The sequence below is a fragment of the Megalopta genalis genome, chromosome 1, assembly GCF_051020955.1.
Source record: "Megalopta genalis isolate 19385.01 chromosome 1, iyMegGena1_principal, whole genome shotgun sequence".
NCBI classification, from domain to species: domain Eukaryota; kingdom Metazoa; phylum Arthropoda; class Insecta; order Hymenoptera; family Halictidae; genus Megalopta; species Megalopta genalis.
The window spans coordinates 43,319,247-43,339,634 of NC_135013.1; the positions used below are offsets into that span (position 1 = coordinate 43,319,247).

Below are 20,388 nucleotides of genomic sequence, written 5' to 3' on the forward strand. Positions count from 1 at the left end.
AAGCGTTTTTTCTTGCCGGACTCTCAGTAGAGTTTGGTCGCTCGATCGTTTTCGCCCATATACCTTCTCTCAATAAAGGAATAAAATAAAGTCCTTTTAAGCAAAGAATTAGAATCATATTCATTTTCATTCCATAATCCCAACAAAATGAAATGCTTCTTTGAATCTAACAATGAGAAACGACCTTCTTGAAAATCTTGATTATACAAAAATAAATTAATTCATTATACAAAACCATCAATTAACAAACTTACACAGAGCATACAGTAACACCTACGAAAACAATGAACGATTGATTGGAAAAATAAAGTTCAAAATGAGCCAAAGCTTAGTGTTGTACGATTTATCAATGTCCAAATAATTCCGAGAGATACTGTACATTTACCTTGTTCGATGTCGGAAATACAAACTTCTGAATACGATGTTTTAATTAACAAGGTTCAAAAATGAATTAATAAACCGAAGCAGCGGTAAAAATATGCAGATTAATTAAAACAATGCAGCGGCATTCAAAACAATTAATCGTGTAAGCAAGAAATATCAGTAAATCAATAATTTACTAAATATTAGAATTATGGAAATATTATTTTCTATTTCATAAGTAGTAATTTTAATAGATTTTTAATAAACGTATGACAAAAAATGAAATATTAACATTAGAACTACTGAGCCCCGAATGCGACTAATGGTATATTATTTTATAACAATAGCAAGATTAGATTTATTTAAACTTCGAACGATTTCTATCATTGTTTACGCCTGAATAAATAAGTTTATCTCTAGATGTCTCATAAAATATTTTTATAATATCTGGAATTGTAAAAGAAAAACCAGAAACCAGTCACATTGACTGATTCGATATAATTCTAATGTTAATTTAGTAACCAATTAAAATAATAAAATATATTAATTGAGTGATCTTGTCATTTGTGATTTGAAATCGTCAAACCACCCACGTTAATTTCATGACGGGTATCCACAGTGTTTGGATCTTAGCACTGCTACTTGCACATCCAACAAGCTCAGTACGTTTGCTTCCGGATGGTTTTATGATTCTGCAATTGGTGAAATGGCCGAGCCACTTCAGACGCAGACCTCAGCGATCGTAAACTATTTCGATAAAATCTAACCACCTTCGTACATCCCACGTTTGAAAGTAGTGGTTTCGCAGGTGTATGTGTTATAAAATTTACTGAAGAGGTTCTGGCTTCTTGGGTTATAATATCGTGTCAGAGTCATGATCAAGATTTCAAACAAATTTGAACGAATGAAAGCACCACTTTATTCTTTCGAAACGAAATATTAATTTTCTGTTATTAACCTACAGAATCCTGATAACACTAATTTTCACAAATCTTCAATAATTATTTATAAAATCTCATCCAGACATTACAAATAATTAATCTTGACAAATCATCAATAATTGTTTATAAAATATCATTCAATATCTACATTTAATATGAATTTATTTACTTATTTGTAAAATAATACAAAATTAATTATAAATAATTAATTTTCACGAATTTCCAATAATCGTTTACAAAATTTTATTCAATATCTATTTATATGCTTACTTGCAAAATGATACAAATATTACAAATAATTCATCTTTATAAATCTTCAACAACTATTTATAAAATGTCATTCAATGTTTAAATTTAACATGAAATTTATTCCAAATAATTTCGATTACCCCGTGAATACTTATTTTCATGGAAACGCGTCCGCTTTTGGTTTTCGCAGGTTCGGTGACAGGTATACCTGGCGTTCCCGAGAATATAACTGTGATGTTCCTGAATCCGACGTCAGTCCGCGTCTCCTGGAGCACAAGTCAAGTCGAGCAAGTGGAGAAGTACGATGTCACATACAAGCCAACGGACGCCAGGTGCGTTGCTCTGATTTCAAAAATTCCTATCACATTCTCTCTCTTTTACTTCCTCTTTCTCTCTTTCTCTCTATATGTGACGAATCTGTTGAAAATCACGTGCATATTCATTGCCTAGATCAATATATCAGGGTACCAGAAGTAAAAATCGAATGCATCAAATTTCTTTCTCTCTTACTTTTCAGAAATTGGGATTCAAGAAATATATACATGTATGACAATATTTTGTAGAAATTCATTTTGCGATTTGGGAAATATTTCGTAACGGAAATCATGGAAATAATGATAATAATTGATAATATATAACTGCAGATACGCATACGGATATTAAGCACCGTATTGTGTAACGAATTTCACAGTAACTTCCAAAATTTTCCCAAATCTTAGAAAGCCAAGTACCAAACCTTAACATTTATACTAAACTACGACATTTTTTAATTTATTATACAATTCTTACCATTTCCTCACATAAAGAAACATGTTAAGATCCGAATAACCGAACCGTAAAGACAAAAAACACAATCCTAATTGTCCCTAGCGTAATTTCGTTAGCGAACGATAGATTCTGGCATTGTTTGTAACGTTCAGTTCGAAGAATGTGATTCTCTGTATACACTAATATACTGATCTTATGAGACACTGCTTTCAAAAAATATTCGTTGCAGATGTTTCACCACAAATCCACATGTTTCATCACAAAATAACAATAGGTGAGTAATTTAACGTGGCTCCGTCTTTTTTTTTTTACTTAAAACACAAAGTGCAAGTGTAAATTTAAAGTTGATTATCGGATCTGTTACTTTGATACTGTAATGATGAATATAGTTTAACGTTATGAAACGTTGGTAATGACCTCCATCGTCGAGTAATCATAGTTGAATGCACGATTTTGAATGCAACGGAAGAACGAAAATATACGTATTTCGATGAACATTGTAGATGTGTTCCCCGACGCGACGCAAGTAATTAGAGAAAGACACATTGCTATTGGCGTTAAAGAAGAGTAGACGAACCACTCCGAATTTTATGCAACTTACATTTAACAACGTTATTCTTCAGAAAATACTAACGTTCAAATCATAAAATATATGTTTACAGGTTGGGCCATGATTTGTGTCACAATTTTAGAGTAATATTTCTTTTAGGTAAAAGATGGTAAAAACATGGAATTTGAAATTTCGTCGAATAGCCTCTGATTACAATTGATATTATATTATTTTTGGTGTACCAAAATGACGTTTATTATTTTTTACAATAATTTACTGTAAGTATATACGTAAGAAATATTAATCTAATATTTCTAATCTATCATGTTAGTCATATTTTTACAGGCAACTCAGTTGTTTGTCCACTCACCACCGAAATTAATTTTAATTGATCAATTAAATTTTACTAAAACATTTAAGACACAAGAAAATGAAATTGACAATGATTTTAATTATTCGAGCAATCTTTTCAGTACTTGTTTACTTTGGAGGACACCTTATGTAATTTAAATATATGTTTGTTTGACAGTGAACGTGTAACTTTATGAAGTTTTCATCGACTTTCAATACGTCTTATCATGTGTCACTTGTCAAATCGCTCACTGTCTCTCTTTCTTTCTCTTTTGCAAACTTCGACCATCAATTGTACCAATTATACCACAGTTTCTTAACCATTTTTGCAACTGAAAAAGTTAAATTGAATATAAGGAAAATAAATAAACCGAAAACTCAATTATGATCGAACCATTTTGAAGTAACAATAAGTATCGCAGTGTAATTAGCAAATTGGTTGTAAAGAGATCGAAGAACATTATGACGAGAGATTATAAAATGTCAATACAGTACTTTTCTTTTACAAGTATAGTCAATCATAAATAATACAAACAATTTTATCTAGACATATACAGAGACACGTGCTTTCGATGAATTTTCATATTCGATTTCTTCAAAGTGACATTTATTTTTAACTTGTTTTCTTTCCAATTTGTATACAGTTCTTGAAAGTTACATTCTCAATTTATTTTCATTCTCATTTGAATATATTTCTCTTTCGGTTGTACTATTAGTTACGGTCCACCCTGTAATACACTTTTCAGACAATAAAGTAACCATTTAAAATATACTTAACCTTCCAAAATATTACAAATATTTTTATTAAATTGCTTATTATAACCAGTTCTTTTTTGTTACGTTTTACGTAAATTTGCTCGTATTATACAATAGTTTTATAGTTTATTTTGTTTTCTTATTCGAATTTTGCCTGCTAAAGTATGTTGCAAACATAGATCAATCTACATTTCTCATTATTTTGGAAACGAAAGTGGAAACGTGTACGTGGAGTCTCATTTATAATGAACGCCTAAATTATTTCTGTTTCCATGGAAAGCAAGAAGAAATGATAAAGAAGAGTTAGGTATAAATGAAACGACTTGTACATACTTACGACGAAATAAATCATTAAATTTTGCAATGAATCTTTTTTTCGTGCACACCAACAATTGGTGTAGAAAAGTTAATATTCATATACTTATTAATATACTTTTGGGCTAGAAAAGATAATATTCTTGGTGTAGAACAATTAATATTCCTGATGTAGAAACATTAATATTTTTGATTTCACGTAAATAATTCCAATACTCTACTCGGATCTGTTACAAACCGTACACGTCTACTACATTTAAGTATACAAGTGCATCAAATCCACACTTTTATTAATCAGGAAATTATAAATTAAACTTCAGTCATTTTAATTACATGCATCATTTCCAATTATTTAATTTAATTCATTTATATAATCTATTTATAAATTTTAGACTTACATATCAACTTATTTCAAATCTAAAATTGAATCCTCTATAAATTTATTTATAAATTTTTTATTTTTATACAATTTCATTGAAATCCATATTTAATCTTTTTTACAAATATATATAATTTTAGAATTTATTATAAAATAAGTAAATTTAACTCCACTATAAATTTTCTTACTATATTTTTATATAATTTCATACAAATTTATATTTAAATTTGATTAAAAATTAATAAATAATTCTAAAATTTATTATAAATTCATATACACAAATAAATTTATAATTTATTATAAATTTACAATTAAAAATGAGACATATTTCATGCTTCAAGATGTTGTGAAGAATGAATAAAATATTTTTTAAGCCATTTATTTTTCCAAATTGAGAATTCTTAGCTCTTTCTAACTAATAATGAATATACTTTTCACATTTTTTATTCACCGCTTAGAATTTGTTACGTAGACGAATGCCTGGTAAAAAGTTGTTAAATGTAATGAAATCATCGGAAGGCTTTCATGATTTCTAATAACTTTTTCTTTTTAATCATGTTCATGCAAGTGATCTTACGAATTCATTTTCATGTTATGCATGACAAAAGATGGTATGATCCGATGCATCTCTCATTATTCTTTTGTTTGCGGCAAAAGAAAATAAATGTCAGGATTTGAATTCCGTACATCGGGCATACAACTATTGATTGAATAATAAAGTACAGAGTCTGAAGGATACTTCAACAACTATATAGTAACGAGGAACTTGCAGCCTAATGTGTAATTAAACTGCGGATCTTTATGCAAAATTAAAATTGTCTCGATTTCTAAATACAGAAGCCACATAGAAAAGCTTCTTTTTTAACGAATACGTCGCGATGAGTATAGTACATCGGTACACTAAAATTTTTCTAATATTTATACTTGAATTAACAATTTTTATTATGTATGCATAAAATCCGCTATCTACATATAATGTAGCTGAGCCTGACACGTCAACACCGCGAATTTTGATATATCGAAGTACATATTGCGTGGAATTGAATTTTCTTTTCCTCTATTATTTTCCATTTGATGGATGACGAAGGCCAATCTTTTTAAATTTTAGGGCTTGTAAAAATGAGCACAAGGTGTTTTGGTTAGAAAAATACCGAAAATGTGAAAGCCGAGTTTCAAACTGTGCCAACGTGTCTCTTTTTAGAATTCACTCATTGTGAGAGATTTTACATATAGTTAATCAAATTATATTAAATTGGTCTTTTTCTATTAAAATCTGTACATGTAGTCTGTCGCAAAAATATGCATACATTTCATAAAAGTAGTACTGCTTGTGTTTTTGTCATATTTTGTTACTGTTTTAACAAATACTGCTTGACAATATTTGCTAGACGTTGTAACAAGTTACGCATTTTTAAATATTATCTTTTGAAACGAATGTAATTTTATCGTTGCTCTTAAATGGTTCAACGACTGTCGCAAAAATAACAAATAGACTGGATTTATAATAGATCCCAAACAAGAAATATAAAAAGAATGTATTAATCTAATTTTAGATAAATGGTCCATTGTATTTGATTCTTAGCTAGTGTATAAAATAACAAAAACATGAAAAATTAAACTTTCGTAACAAAATAAAATAGAAATACGTTATGAGTTGAACAAAGTTCTGTGATGATCGATTTTTCGGAATGTGTAAAGATACCGTTGGAAATATTTACAAATTCTTTCTTTTCATTTTTATCTTTGCATTGTCTAATAATTTTCGTTCGTCTGTGTCATTCACAAAATTATGACACTTCAACATTTGTTTCTGATCATTGTTATACGAATCAGAGAATTAATATTCTGGTGTTATCTTAAAATATTTTAGCGTGTTTCAATTAGATAAGTGTGATCAACGCGATCACGCTTTGTAGCACTCGAATAAAATGTAATTCTTTTTACGTAAGATTTCATTGCAAATAAAACACATCATTCAGCGTAACTACGTATTTTACACAAGGTGTCCTAAAAATGTTGCAAGCCCTTCAAAGGTGTGATTTCTGAGACTATTTGAAGCAACTTCTTTTTCTTAGCAAAAACGTTCTCCGCGGCTTTGTTAACGAATTATTAACAAAAGGCACGGACCAAGTAGAATGGACACACACATCTAACCGTGTCGAGCTCCCTATCGCGGCAGAACGTGTCACCTGTACTCGTTCTCTAATTGGTCCGCCTTTTTCTTCGATAACTTCTGAACGAAGCCATCCAGAACATTTTCGCTAAAGAAAAAATTACTACAAATCATCTCCGGAATCGCCCTTTTGAATGACTTACAACATTTTTCAGACACCAGTATGTTAAAAAGTTTCCTTTGGACTCTTGTACAAAATCTATCTTAGGTAGATCTAAGTAAAAAAATATCGAGAATCGACACAGTTCACACAACACTAATCATAAGAATTTTCGAAATGGGCAATCCGATCTCTTTGTTGATTGATAATAGTGTTTCGGTGTCAGTTTTTAAAAACGACATGATATTAATCGATATTTTCACTTCTACTGCGGCACACAGGGAACACAATAACAGGTACATAGCACTTTTTACAGTTCTTTACAAGTTGTGCGTCCTTGCAAACATCTACATGTTGTTTTGAGGTAGTGGCAAATGGATGACAGTAGTGATATAAAATGCGTTTGTTTAAATTTGAGTCCCACGTACGATAGCGTAGCGGAACACGATCGATATTGTTTGGTATAATGATTGACGATTGAATCTTTATCCAGAATTTACGACGATTCACGCCAGTAGATTTTGTTTACTAAGCACCTATAGATTGACATGAGATTTTCATAGAGCTTTGACAATTTACGCTAATTTAATGCCTCCAAGAAAATGCTTGAATACCGACAGTTCTAAAGGCTACGTTACATGCAAGGAGTTATAATATTACATTGCCACTAACAGCGTAAGTCACGCAAATGGAACGGTGTGTATCTCAAGCTTGATTCGTGTTGGAAAAAAGTTGTACATATGAAAAAGTTGAATGACTTCAGTAGATATACCTTCAATTCTCGTATCTTTACTGTTTTCATACATGCGACAATGTGCTTCAGAACGAGTAAACACATTTCTTCTTTAAATAAAATTGAATTACTTTTCTCGATCCACGTTTCTTTTAATTATGTATAAACCGTTGAAAAAATCCATAATTCGTGAGGTATTCAAAAATTTTGAAATCTAGCATGTTTCACCAAAGATGTGCGAACATTGTGCTCTGACATAGTAAACACTTCATCAATCGTTTTTATGCATTCTTCTAATATAATTATTATAGTCGCTGTTTGAGTAATGTTATGTAACTTGTTGTTTTGTATATTCTACAGGAACAAATGAACGTGAGTACTCTTTACCCGAAGATCTGAATAATTTAAAAACATCTCACAAGTTGTTAATTTTTTAAAAATGAACATTATCATTTTCTGATACAGTTGAATGTTCTGAAGAATGGGTCTTTTTGAAAATATTGAAAAGTTAAAGCACCAGAAAATTAGATCTCCCTATACCACTCAATTTTTTGATCATTTTCTTTTCGTGCAATCAATTTTGAGATATAACTCATGTCAGCTGCGCGATTCGTCCTATATGTTTTCCCATTTTCGTGAAATATGTGTTAATTAACATACTTACAGTCCAATTTTCGTGTTTCATTTCAGCAAATTAAATTATGAACATACATGGATTGAGAAGGGTTCTGTAAAAATAATATAACACATTTTTTCATGTAATGTAGAAAAGATCTATTCGTATTTAAAATTCGGAAATTTAATACTATATACTTTACACGATATTTGTTAATCGGAGTTGAGAATTCTGTATCAGAAAGCTAATAAATGAAACGTGACACACTGGTTGTTATGACAGTCGTCGAATAACACACCGATCCAATAATGACGGCTGGGTTATTATGTTTCTTTAACGATTACGTTTATATCAATAGACTGATTCACAAAGTTACAAATTGCGGATCTTTCTGGATGTTCATAGATACTTGGACCTTGTTAATTTATACGTTTTCTTGCATTCTAAGAATCTGCGCATGCCGTAAATGCGAATGATTAAAAATTTTGAAATAAGTATGTAATATTTTTTTATTCATTTTATCTAATTATGCTGCTTCGCATACGTCATCGAAAATGAAAGATTCCATCAGAAAGTACTTTCATACTTGATGCAGAGGAAATAATTAACGCCACCAATATCATAAAAAATCCATTAACATTAAATGAATGTAACTGCATCAAATATACAAAGGCAATTATTGTATGAATAAAGTTGCACAGATATCTATATAAATATGGATACTGCTGTCGTATTTTAATGATCATTATCCCCTTACGAATGTTTCGAAGGAATTAATTCATTATCAAGCAACATTAACTGCTACACATATTTTATACTCTCGTTCTAAAAACGCATTGATAACTGATATTCTTTATAATATTCACATTATTTATTATCTATCTAGTCACTGCCAGAGTTGGGCAAAATTTAATTCGACATTATCGAATAAAAATTTATCTAAATAACAATTTATCCGAATAAGTTTTTATCCGAATAAAAATACATCTGAATAAGACGTTATTTGTTATTCCAATAAGAATTTATTTGTATAGGAATTAATTCGGAAAATAATCGATTTGAATAAAAAAGAGAGAATATAGTGTTTTCCATAATGATTGATCATTAATTTACCATATTGATTAATTTCTTCTATGTTAATTTTTACAATTAACTTTCTTTCAACTGCTGCTTTGGAAAGTTTGTTACTTTCCGGTACATAGGTCATTGATCCATAACTAAATGATCTGTCTTCAGGTGCAACGAAAATCATGATACATTCCACGATTATGTATACAATATGTATACAATACATACATGCTTAAAAAATTATATCAAATCAACAGTCAATAATTATTGGCATTATTATTCGAATAATTTTACGATCTTTATTCGAACAATTGATTTGTTGAATAAAAAATGAAGAATAATTTGTGAATAATTGTTATGAATAATTGAATGAATAATTGTTATTCGAATAAAATATTCGACTATATGAAATTTATTCAACTAATTATGTTAAATAAATATTTGAATAATGCCCAACTCTGGTTCCTGTTATCCCCTCGTGACATTACAATAACATCGCATAAATACATAGATACATTATTTTGACAGATCTAAAGCCTAGTTTTTCGTACTGTTACTATTGCTTTGTCCCTGGTTAGTAGTTGCTGCGTTATTTCTCGTGTTCTTTTTTACTCATTCGGATTAAAGCAAACAGAGAGTAAACGTAAAAAGAGGCAACGAGTGACTACAGAGAGAATGCAAGGCGTGGCGTCACATGGGACTTGTTGTACATTTCCCAGTAGGTAGTATACAACGTGACGTGTTTTGTGTCAGTGTCGCAGGTAGTAAGCTACTGTGACAGTTTTCTTTTATCATAGGTTCGTTGCAGAAAATAATAAGTACGCTGCGGATATTTATGGTAATTTTATATGACAAATTGTGCAAAATATACGCAGAATATATAAACAAAATATATATAAAATATATGCAAAATATGTATAAAATATATATAAAATATATCTGAAATTTATTGGAAATAATACAAGAGACTGCAAACAATAGTTGTAGAATATTTATCGCTAGTACTTTGCATTAAAATTTTCATTACAATAATTTTTTCTATGTTTTTAATTGTTAATTGGAACCTTTTATCAGATAAAGTTAATATTTATATGCTGTAAATGTTTTCTCATCATCAAAAGTTGTGTTGTGAGCGTATTTCTACTTTCCTCAGTATTATGCATTTTAGGCTCAAAAAATAAAAAAGCAAGGAAACACTGCTAACACCGAGAACTCGTGATCCGAACATTGAGTATTAATATCCAGAAAGTCGAAAGGTAAAATTAATTGATACTGATTTTCTGCGTGAAATTATTGGATTAAATATATACTCACGATACGTAGACAAAATTAATATGCGTTACAACTCGACGTATTAATTTTGAAATGAAGAGTTAATGAAGTTTATCTAAATACTGCATCGATTTTAGATTGATGGTAATAACTCGACGCGGTTGCTGCGTTCAATGCAGATATGGTGTTACGCTGCGCGTACATTAATACGTGTCACAGTTTAATATTACTGTGGTGCCATTTAATGTTATCCAAAGAGTAATTATTTATTTAATGTCAATACACATTATTTTTCAGTAGAAATATTATTATGAATTTAATTAATATATACACGAATACTATATTGTTTCTTCATCTCCTTTCTTAAACTTCATTCGTGTAACTACAAATCATCGAATCTATAAACTCAATTAATTATATTACATTAGACTTCCTAAATTATGTGGAAAATTTCAAAATAGATTATAATACTACATATATATATATGAATAAAGACGTATACACTCGTGCACGAAAGTACAATTTTAACGTTCAACTTTTGAAATATGTCCATCGTTACACATATATGGCATATTACATCAAATGCTTCAACCGAACATGCGCATTTCATAAGTTCGAATTATTAGTTGAATGTTAAAATTATTGTAAGCGTTCGAATACGTTCATGTATGAGTGAAGTGACCAATTGCTGTGCTTTTGGTTTGTTTTCAGGCATAACTAACTTTATAGCTATTGAATAAAACATATTAAATTCCTGTATTCTCTTTTTTGTCTATTTTTGAATAAAATAATTTAATACATCTTATTTGATAAATACAAAATTAATTATACCCGAAAACAAACCAAAGACACAACAATTGGTTACTCCACAGTTACCGGCTTCACTGCCCTATAATATCCGTAAATTACTTATCATTCACTCTGCGTTCACATTCTGCTTGTTTACCTACATAAATCCAAGAAGATAATGTATTTTGATTCACATGGTCTACCGTTGGCTCTTTATTGCGGTTTCGCGATACAACCACCACGTTGCGTTGCAGCGATTACATCGCATTGTGGTATTAAAGCATCAGAGATGTAGTTCGTGATATGCAGCATTATAGAAGTAACATTTCCCTGTTTTCGCTCAGATCAGATTATAATACTCTTAATGATGCAGTATTAAGTTATATTATTATTTTCTGCTTTACGAATTCTGAATATTTATGCTGTACTTACAATTATTAAATATGATAATTGATTCTATATTATTGTTTTTCGGTTTCTGTCTCTCCAATGGCTCAAATCGTGTACATTATTCATTAAAATTTGTATTAAATTGAATTTATTTATTTTATTTATTATTAATGAATATAATAATTAATATACATAGATAGATTGTTGTAGTTCTAATTTTTGAAAAAACTACAGAATTATTTAAAAATATATTGGATTACAGTCGATACAAATTGCAATGTTTAAACGAAACACAAAACTTCCATGTGACAGAATATGGTAAACTTATGCTGCGGGGACAGTAAACGATCACTGTCATTATAAACAGTCAACCATCTGCTATGCTCGAGATAGAATTTCTCACAACATTGATGAATATATTTCGAAAGTTCAATCGTTCGAAATAAGTAGCAAGTGCACATCTTTTTGTTGTTCCACCTGTTTTTTGTACATCTATGCGTGCATATATATTTCCCTTCTTCTCTCTCTCTCTCTCTCTCTCTCTCTCTCTCTTTCTCCCTCTCTCTTCTATGTGTGTATCTCTCTCTCTCTCTCTCTGTATGCGTGTGTATCCGTGCGTGTGTGTCGTTGTTTGCATTTTTTATATAAGATATACAGATTTGTTGTACCACACATTAGCTACACAAATGTGACTACAGACAAATATGAATAGACAAATTTCATACGTATTGGAGTGATGCAGGAGTCCGATGGGATAATCGCAGTTTTATCTCATAAAGACATTTTTATGCATTTTATATCACCCCGGAGTTCTCTCTACTCTTTCTTTTCCAAATGTGTATACTAAATTTTTCTTATTTAATTAAACATTTCATTCTATATATCGTTTCTTTTCATATAGTGCTAAATTGAAGAAATATTTCATATTTCGTTTAATATAAAATATTCAATTTAATAAAGAATATCAAAGTATACATCTTCCTTAACCAGGTAGCTGTTTCGAGGAATATACTCAACGAAAACAGTTAACTAGTTAAAAGTTGCATATAAAAAAAGAAAGAGAAAATCACAATATAATGTGAAACACATACGTAACAAGCATCTCTTTTCGAAAAAAAATTGCGCTTAATACGAAGGACATGGACTATGCATCAGCTCAATATCCATCCCATCATTTGCGACCTCTTTGGGGTTAAGTGAGCTCGTGTGAGCGAGTGGAGACGAAAGCTTTGATGTAAAGCCGATGATTCTGCGTCCGAAATGTCGGGGTGGAAAATTCGTGTCTATGATAGCCATCTTACCAAAGTGACACGAGGGTAAGATGGTGTCAAGTTGAAGCCCTTATCTAAGGTCCCAACGAAGCGTCGCTTCGCGGGAGTAGAAAGTTGCTACTTTGAATAACCACCTTACCAAGAAGACAAGAGGGTAAAGGGTGTTCTTGATCGAAGGTGACGATCCTAATGGACCGTAAATGATAGAGATACGACATCCTGAACAAAATATAATATACACTACAGGTTTGTTTCGCGCTCGAGACGATAATCGTTTCTGCTGGCTTTGAGCGTAGACAGAGGTTTCTGATGATAAGCTTGTGCATGACATTCAGTACGTTTTTGACTTGACTCGGATGATACTACGTTGTGCACACACGAATAATTATTCTCTCATAGTAAGTATGCTTGATATATATTAGTACAGTTGAGTAATGAAACGAAAGCAGAATGTAGTTTGTATGACATGTTTTGGTCAGGACCACCAGTGAGCAACTTATTGAACACCCTGTATACTAAAAAGTTTCTTCACAATGTAGAGTATATCCCAGAACATTTGTCACACCCGGAAGGCAGTGTTTCCTGAGGTGATTCGAAGTCTCTTTTTCATCAGCGAAAATGTTAGTTGCGGCTTCGTTGACACATTAAGTGCCGAATCAATTCCAAAAATGCCCACAATGTTTAATTAACACATGTTTAATTAATTAATACTTTGACTACCACGCCAACAATCTTTAACATTTCATAAAATTAAAATATCTTATTTAATTAAATCAAAATTACGAAGTAAATTTTTATGACGTCAATTACTCTCTTTTCCCACATTCGTATACTCTGCGAATCTTAATAAAGTTAGGAAAACATAATATAGATTAGCGAAAGAATTAATTTTCAAATCAGAATAAATCATTCCGACACCCACATATAGGAGACACGACAATGAAAGCGTTAATGAAAATGAAATTAGAAAGATAAAATTTACATTCGAGAGAATTAACTTCACTCTTTTGTGTATTAAAGACCCTAATAACATTCAGATTATTCCTTATATTATAATAAGAAAGGATTTTAAAACGCAGTTAAAAATTAGTATCACGGCACTCAACGTGTTAACGAATTATAAACGAAACATGCAGTCCAATCAGAGAACGGATATACCTTCACGGTCAATGCTGTGTCCAGCTAGCTATCGCGTCAGAACGCACCAGCTGTTCTTGCTCTCTGATTGGTCCGTGTTTCTTTATTAATAACTCGTTAACGAATCCGCCGAGAATATTTTCGCAAAGGAAAACGTTACGTCAAATCGTCTCAGGAATCACCTCTTTCACCAAGTAACAAGAATAAAGAACGCTCTGTGAAGAAAACACCTTTTCTTTACGAAAGTGAACATAGTGTGTCGAAAAACTTTGATATCACAGAAACGACAGTAATTCGTTGTGAATCTATAAGACAGAAATGTGAAGTAAAAATTGTTCTTGTTGGGTTACAATTTGGCTAAATTATCTACTTATTATTTAGGTTTTATTATATATTAATTTATGTATTTACTATCAATTCTTCTAGCATTTATTAGAAGAAACTGTCGATAGAAGTAATTGTGAAAATCTCACATGAGATAATTTTATTGTACATTTTCGTGTTCCATTTGCATAGAGAAAAGTCTCCATTGTCTCAGACTGCGGATTTTTAGGGGAAATAAAAATTGTTTTTATTAATTGCAAGTTACAGGAGTTACACAAGCAGACCTATTTTTCTGAAGTTGAACATAATACAACTGTATTTTGAAATTCTACAAACGTTTCTACTGTTTTCCATTCGATATACTAATTTTTCTTATTAATGCATAAAATCCGCAGTCTAGTGATTATATCATGATTTTCAATGCTCCCTGTACATGCTAGGTACACTTATAGCTGTCTCCCTTTTCTGTGTATTCTATTTGTGTTATCATTATCCATCGTATGCGTACAAATTGCAATTGTCGATACATGAGAAAGTGTGGACCTAATTTTCCTTGTGGATAACGAATTCTAATAACTTTGCAATAATACTGTTATCATTATAACGAGTATAAAAATCGAAACGCAATGGCAAGATGGTTAGTTACAGGGTGGTGGCGGTGGTTGCTGGAAATAGCGAAGCGGTAACGTTGAGCGGACTCAAAGCTGACACTCAGTACCAACTGACCGTCACTGCCACCAAAGCTGGCGTAAAATATCGAAGTCGACCAATCGTCTTCCGTACACTAGGTAAGTAAACTTTTTTTTTTAACGAAGTCACTTTTGCTTCATTTTATACTATTGGATTGATGCACATGAAATGTCGGATTTTGTTCATTTCGATCGCGAAATTATAATAGCCACAGTTTCAAATCAATTTATATTATTGTTATAAAATTTTATGAATTACTTATAGAGTTAATAGAATTTAGTATGATTAAAGATATGATTAGTCACTGGAACTTTCGATTTTCCTATAGGTAAAACAGTATCTTGTAAACATAAAGAAATCATTATATTCGAAATATATTAACACAAATCAGCGTTTATTTCTCAGGAACATATCCAAAGATTTTTGAACTACTAGATCTAATCTTGATTATTTGCGAATTCGAATTTAATATGGCGATTTTGTAATCTGACGCACTTGCATACTAATTTAGTTGATTGAGAAGTGTTGTTTACGTTGATAAAAATTTTTGGTGCACAGTTTGGTGCACGTAAAATGTCGGATTTCGTTCAGGCGTACAAGTTTCTTCTACTGGTTTTGATTTTCATTTCTGTTTCTCGCATTATCTTTTGTATCGAGAGTAATATCTTCTTGAAGAAAGTTTTATGGGTTCAAACCCTATTAAGAAGTTGATAGTAAGTAGTAATTCTGTTTTTACGTATGGTGAATATAATCGTAAATTTTAAATCGTTACTTTTTAGTTAATAGAAAATAAGTAAAGAACACATAATCGTTACCATATGGAAACAACTGATAGCTAAATCAAGGAAACCGAGTAATTGGATTTCCAACAAAGTAATACGAATCGAAAGGAAACGAGACCCCAAGTAATGCAATAAGACACAAAACAAATTATACCTCATCGAAGGATGAACAAAGATGCTTGAAAGGAGGACAGTTACGACGTGGAATGTATTTTCTACTGTCATTTGTAACCTGAAGCCCACGAAAGAATGGCTCAAATGCTTAGAAAGTAGAGATTGGACTCACGTACAAGGTGTCAAGAAAATAATCGTCGCCTGTTCGGGATACAAAATAAAATTGTTCAATTACTTCATTACATGAGCATGTTCAAGTCGTCATGAAAATATAAAGTTCTATCAAAGGTACATTATTTTTCAAAATATACGATTACAATGTTGAGGATCCTTATTCAGTTACGAGAAAATTTTTTAGGTCTGCGATGTTGGAAAGCCAAAGGCCTCATAAGAGAGCCTCATACACTAGGCACATTATGGTCAATAAACTAGTTAGAAAAGTGCAACCTGTCGTGAAGACTGGGTTACGGAGACTACGGATAGTAACACCTGTTACAAATGATAACCACAGTATTTTCTTACCACAGTATTCCTAGCCAATAGAATTTTCCTTTGCCAATTTTTATGGTGCTTTAACATTGCAGACCTAGAAGAAGATCTTTTAAAATAACTTGAACTTGAAGATGTTTCTTTCCCAAAATAACTTAAACTGTTTTTCCTGAAAACCAGTGCTTTCAATATAATATGTAACAGAAATTTTCAGCGGCATAAACAATCTTCTAAGGTGGTCATTTTACTTTCTATGCAGCATTTTGTGTAGGATCTCACCTCGAAACCTACTACTTTCCTGACACTGTGTATATATGCTGGAGATGATGAACAGACATGTTATGTCGAGCTGTCGAGAGATTACAAAGACGTTACTGTATTTCTGACGTGCACATTAATAGTTGCATTCCATTTTACTGCATATAAGAGACAAGAGGCATGTTTTGTACTTTTCACGATCATTTTGAATTGTAAGGTACTACGATGAATTAATATTAACGTCACATCCGAAATTACTTGGATCACGATATTCTCAGACAACGTTTATCTAATATGTAAAATATTTACAGAATTGATTCGTTTTACCAAAAGCAATCATTGTTGCGAAGTAATTAGAAATTAAGAAATTCATTTCCATACGCGATACTCCAGGATACAAGAAATCTTACTGTAAATGTCATTTCGATGTGACGTTTCTAAAATATCGATTCTTTTTCTTAAAGTGGACAACTACTTTTGATTTCAACACTTTCTTCAAATCAAATTATGTGGTAATAAATACTATGTAATTGGAATGTTATTTTATATCCTTCCAAAGATTAACATTTTCTGAGGTTTATGCGACTTAATATTTCATTTTTTATATTTGAATGCATTTTTGGGGGCTGAAGAGGTTATTATTTCTTTGAGATTTTTTGAAATGAATGCTGTCTTGTATGATTAATTTTTTTGATTAATATATTGGAAATGCTGTTTTGAGTGAATTTATCTTTTTAGAGACTTTTGTGGGTTAACATTTGGAAATTTTTTGTAGGAACTAGAGTCCAAACCAAATTCAACTACTTGTTCTTACATTTTAAATGTTTTTCTTTTGAGAGGATATATTTCTGACGAATCACAATCGATATTGAAAGCTTCGTAGCTTTCTTCTTGTAGAGCACGTGAAAATTAAATGATAATATCAACACTCCAACGTCAAGCAGATGTTATTCTGCTGTTCTTTTATTTATATAGTTGATTTTAATGTGTATGTTCTTTTATTTATATAGTTGATTTTAATGTGTATGTTGATTTAATATATAGTTGACTTAATGTGTATTCGTATATACAAATGAAAAACTCGAATAATATTTACGTGTTTAGTATGGAATAAATAAACAAGGCAATTATTAAAGTTAATAAAATATTAAAGTAAATAGAAAGAAATGGGAATTATTGTTTGTTACATTAACGTTGAACAACTTACCTAAAGTTCGCACAATTTCTTGGTCCTTGTACCAGAATGCTACTGGAAACGTACGCATATGCGACGATAACGTTACAACTGCAGAAATTTGTAACTACTACTAATCGACTTGTGATTTAGCGTTTGGAGGATGTTTGTGTCAAGTTAGTTTATACGAGAATATGCGCATTGCGACAAACTGCTTCGTGGCTCTACTTATTTTCTTTTCATCTTGACTTCAATGCACGAAAACGCAATTTGGCTCCATAAACTTCATCTGAAGATTTTATACTACATAAAAACGCTGTAATGTTCACTGATGCATTTTTGACGCTTCTTCATCGTGTGGTAGATGAGCGCAGTGTGCATCCAGCCTGAAACCACTTTTACAATTACCAACGTAAACTCTTTGGAGTTGATGTTGAAAGAAATGAAAACGAGGAGAGATAATTTACTTATTGTATTGACTGCAGAAAATGCAAAATAAAAATGCATTAACTGAAAAATAACAGATATTACATGTATTGTTTAGTTTTATCTTATTATACTTTTAATAAATTATAAATGTTGCAATAGTATACTTTCTGTCTTTACTATTAGATATTTTACCTACTCATATTTATTATAAATACGGTATAAGAAATATATTTATTATAAATGAAATTCGGAGTTTAATAATTGTACACACAAAAATTCGTCTCAGAAATGTTATTATTACAGCGCCGATATGTGTGCATTTATCGCATGTGCAGGTTTTTGAAATGCCAGAAAACGTATGAAATGACGAAGTCTAATGTAACTTTTCTTTTCTTTCTACAATGAGTAATCTTTTAGTTGACAATAGTCTATTTAAGGTAGGAAACTTCTCTTTAACTAAAATTTTTGTAACATTGGTAAAATTAGTTATTACAGTATATAAAAATAAATAATATTTCATAACTTTAGAAATATAAATCAATGATTTTAATTTCTACAAAGTAGTATATAAAATGAATAAAATTTATCTATCTTTTTATTATGTACAATATTCTTGTAATATTCAATAACAAATCAAATAAACCTAATCGAAGCAAATAAAGTGAGAAGGTAAGCGTGCGCGTTTAGGAACCATACATTTTCTGACTGCTAGAAACCAACCCTGAGCTCAATATTCAGCAGTCGATAGCTGCAATCACCATCATCGATTACGTGAATATTACGCAGCCGTTTTGTTCATACTAGTGACTCGTCTCAATGGACAGACTATAGTATATCACAGAAAGAACTTTCTATGACTGCCTTTATTTCATTAATATATATACAGTGTGCTTGTCAAACGATCACAAATTAGATTAAGAATATTAATTACATTTTTATTCTTATTTACACTATTGTTACATCAATAACTATGAAACATTTTAATACGTTTCGAAAACACAAATTTCCTTCCAATGTAAACGTAATAATTATTTGTAAGTAAGTTTTGTACGGAAGATTTTTATCAGCGTGGTACGGTAAAAGCATTAGACCAATGTATAGAAAAGTTGCAGAAGTGCAGAAAGATGGTGCATACCTGGTCTATGATTATTATTCAATTTTAAACCACGATCACTGGATGTTAGCCATGTATTTATTCTCCACAAGTTCTTTCAAGATGTTATGCGCAACAGTTTCCAGACTTTCACGCAACTCGTTTTTCAAGGAAATATAGCCGGATTGGGGTTCCGCAAAGTGACGCTGCTCTTTCCTTTCATTTACAGAATTGTCGAGAAAACATTTGTTCCTATTGCGAGTGGTTTTGCAGCATTGATGCAAAGTTCGCATTGACTGGTATAAGAAAATTATATTAATTTGTAAAAAATTTTCGAAAAATTACTCAAAGAGCTGCAAAAATAAGCAATTCTATAAAACTTTTTTTTTTAAAAAAGTTGATCTTGTAATAGACAATCAAACTGTGCAATCAAAAATTTATGCGTGAAACAAGTATAATGGAGAAACTTTTATGAATAAAGAAAATCCGATATTTTACGTGCACCACTTCAATATTTTTATAAGGGAATCTCAATCTTATTAATCGAGAATATTAGTATACAAGTTCATTAGATCACGAAATCAACGTATTAACATAATTTATTATTCGATCAGAAATTTCAGGCATTCGCGGTTCGGCATCATACGATTCTATGGAATGTTCCGATTAGTATTGTTGGTATAGCAATCGCGACTTTCTGTTTTCGAATTAGTCGCATGTTATTATAGCTATAATTTCTGTCTAAAAAGATGGCGCTAAGTTTACTTTTAAATTAGAGTTCTCGTAAGTCCACTTTTCTTTGAAAATGAGTTAG

General features: G+C 30.9%; 1 protein-coding gene across 18 annotated transcripts in view; it reads left to right on the top strand.

The window, feature by feature from the left end:
* The window catches only part of LOC117219502 (uncharacterized), a 326,730-nt gene that overhangs the window by 180,577 nt on the left and 125,765 nt on the right, over window positions 1-20,388 (top strand). For 13 of the 18 annotated variants that reach the window (XM_033469869.2, XM_033469946.2, XM_033469142.2 and 10 more), the window contains 4 exons: window positions 1,744-1,885; window positions 2,551-2,595; window positions 7,227-7,241; window positions 15,188-15,333. In XM_033469869.2, the coding sequence (XP_033325760.2) occupies window positions 1,744-1,885; window positions 2,551-2,595; window positions 7,227-7,241; window positions 15,188-15,333 (348 nt within the window). The remainder of the gene's footprint in view (window positions 1-1,743; window positions 1,886-2,550; window positions 2,596-7,226; window positions 7,242-15,187; window positions 15,334-20,388) is intronic. The other 5 variants (XM_033469472.2, XM_033469551.2, XM_033469629.2 and 2 more) reach the window with 5 other exon arrangements.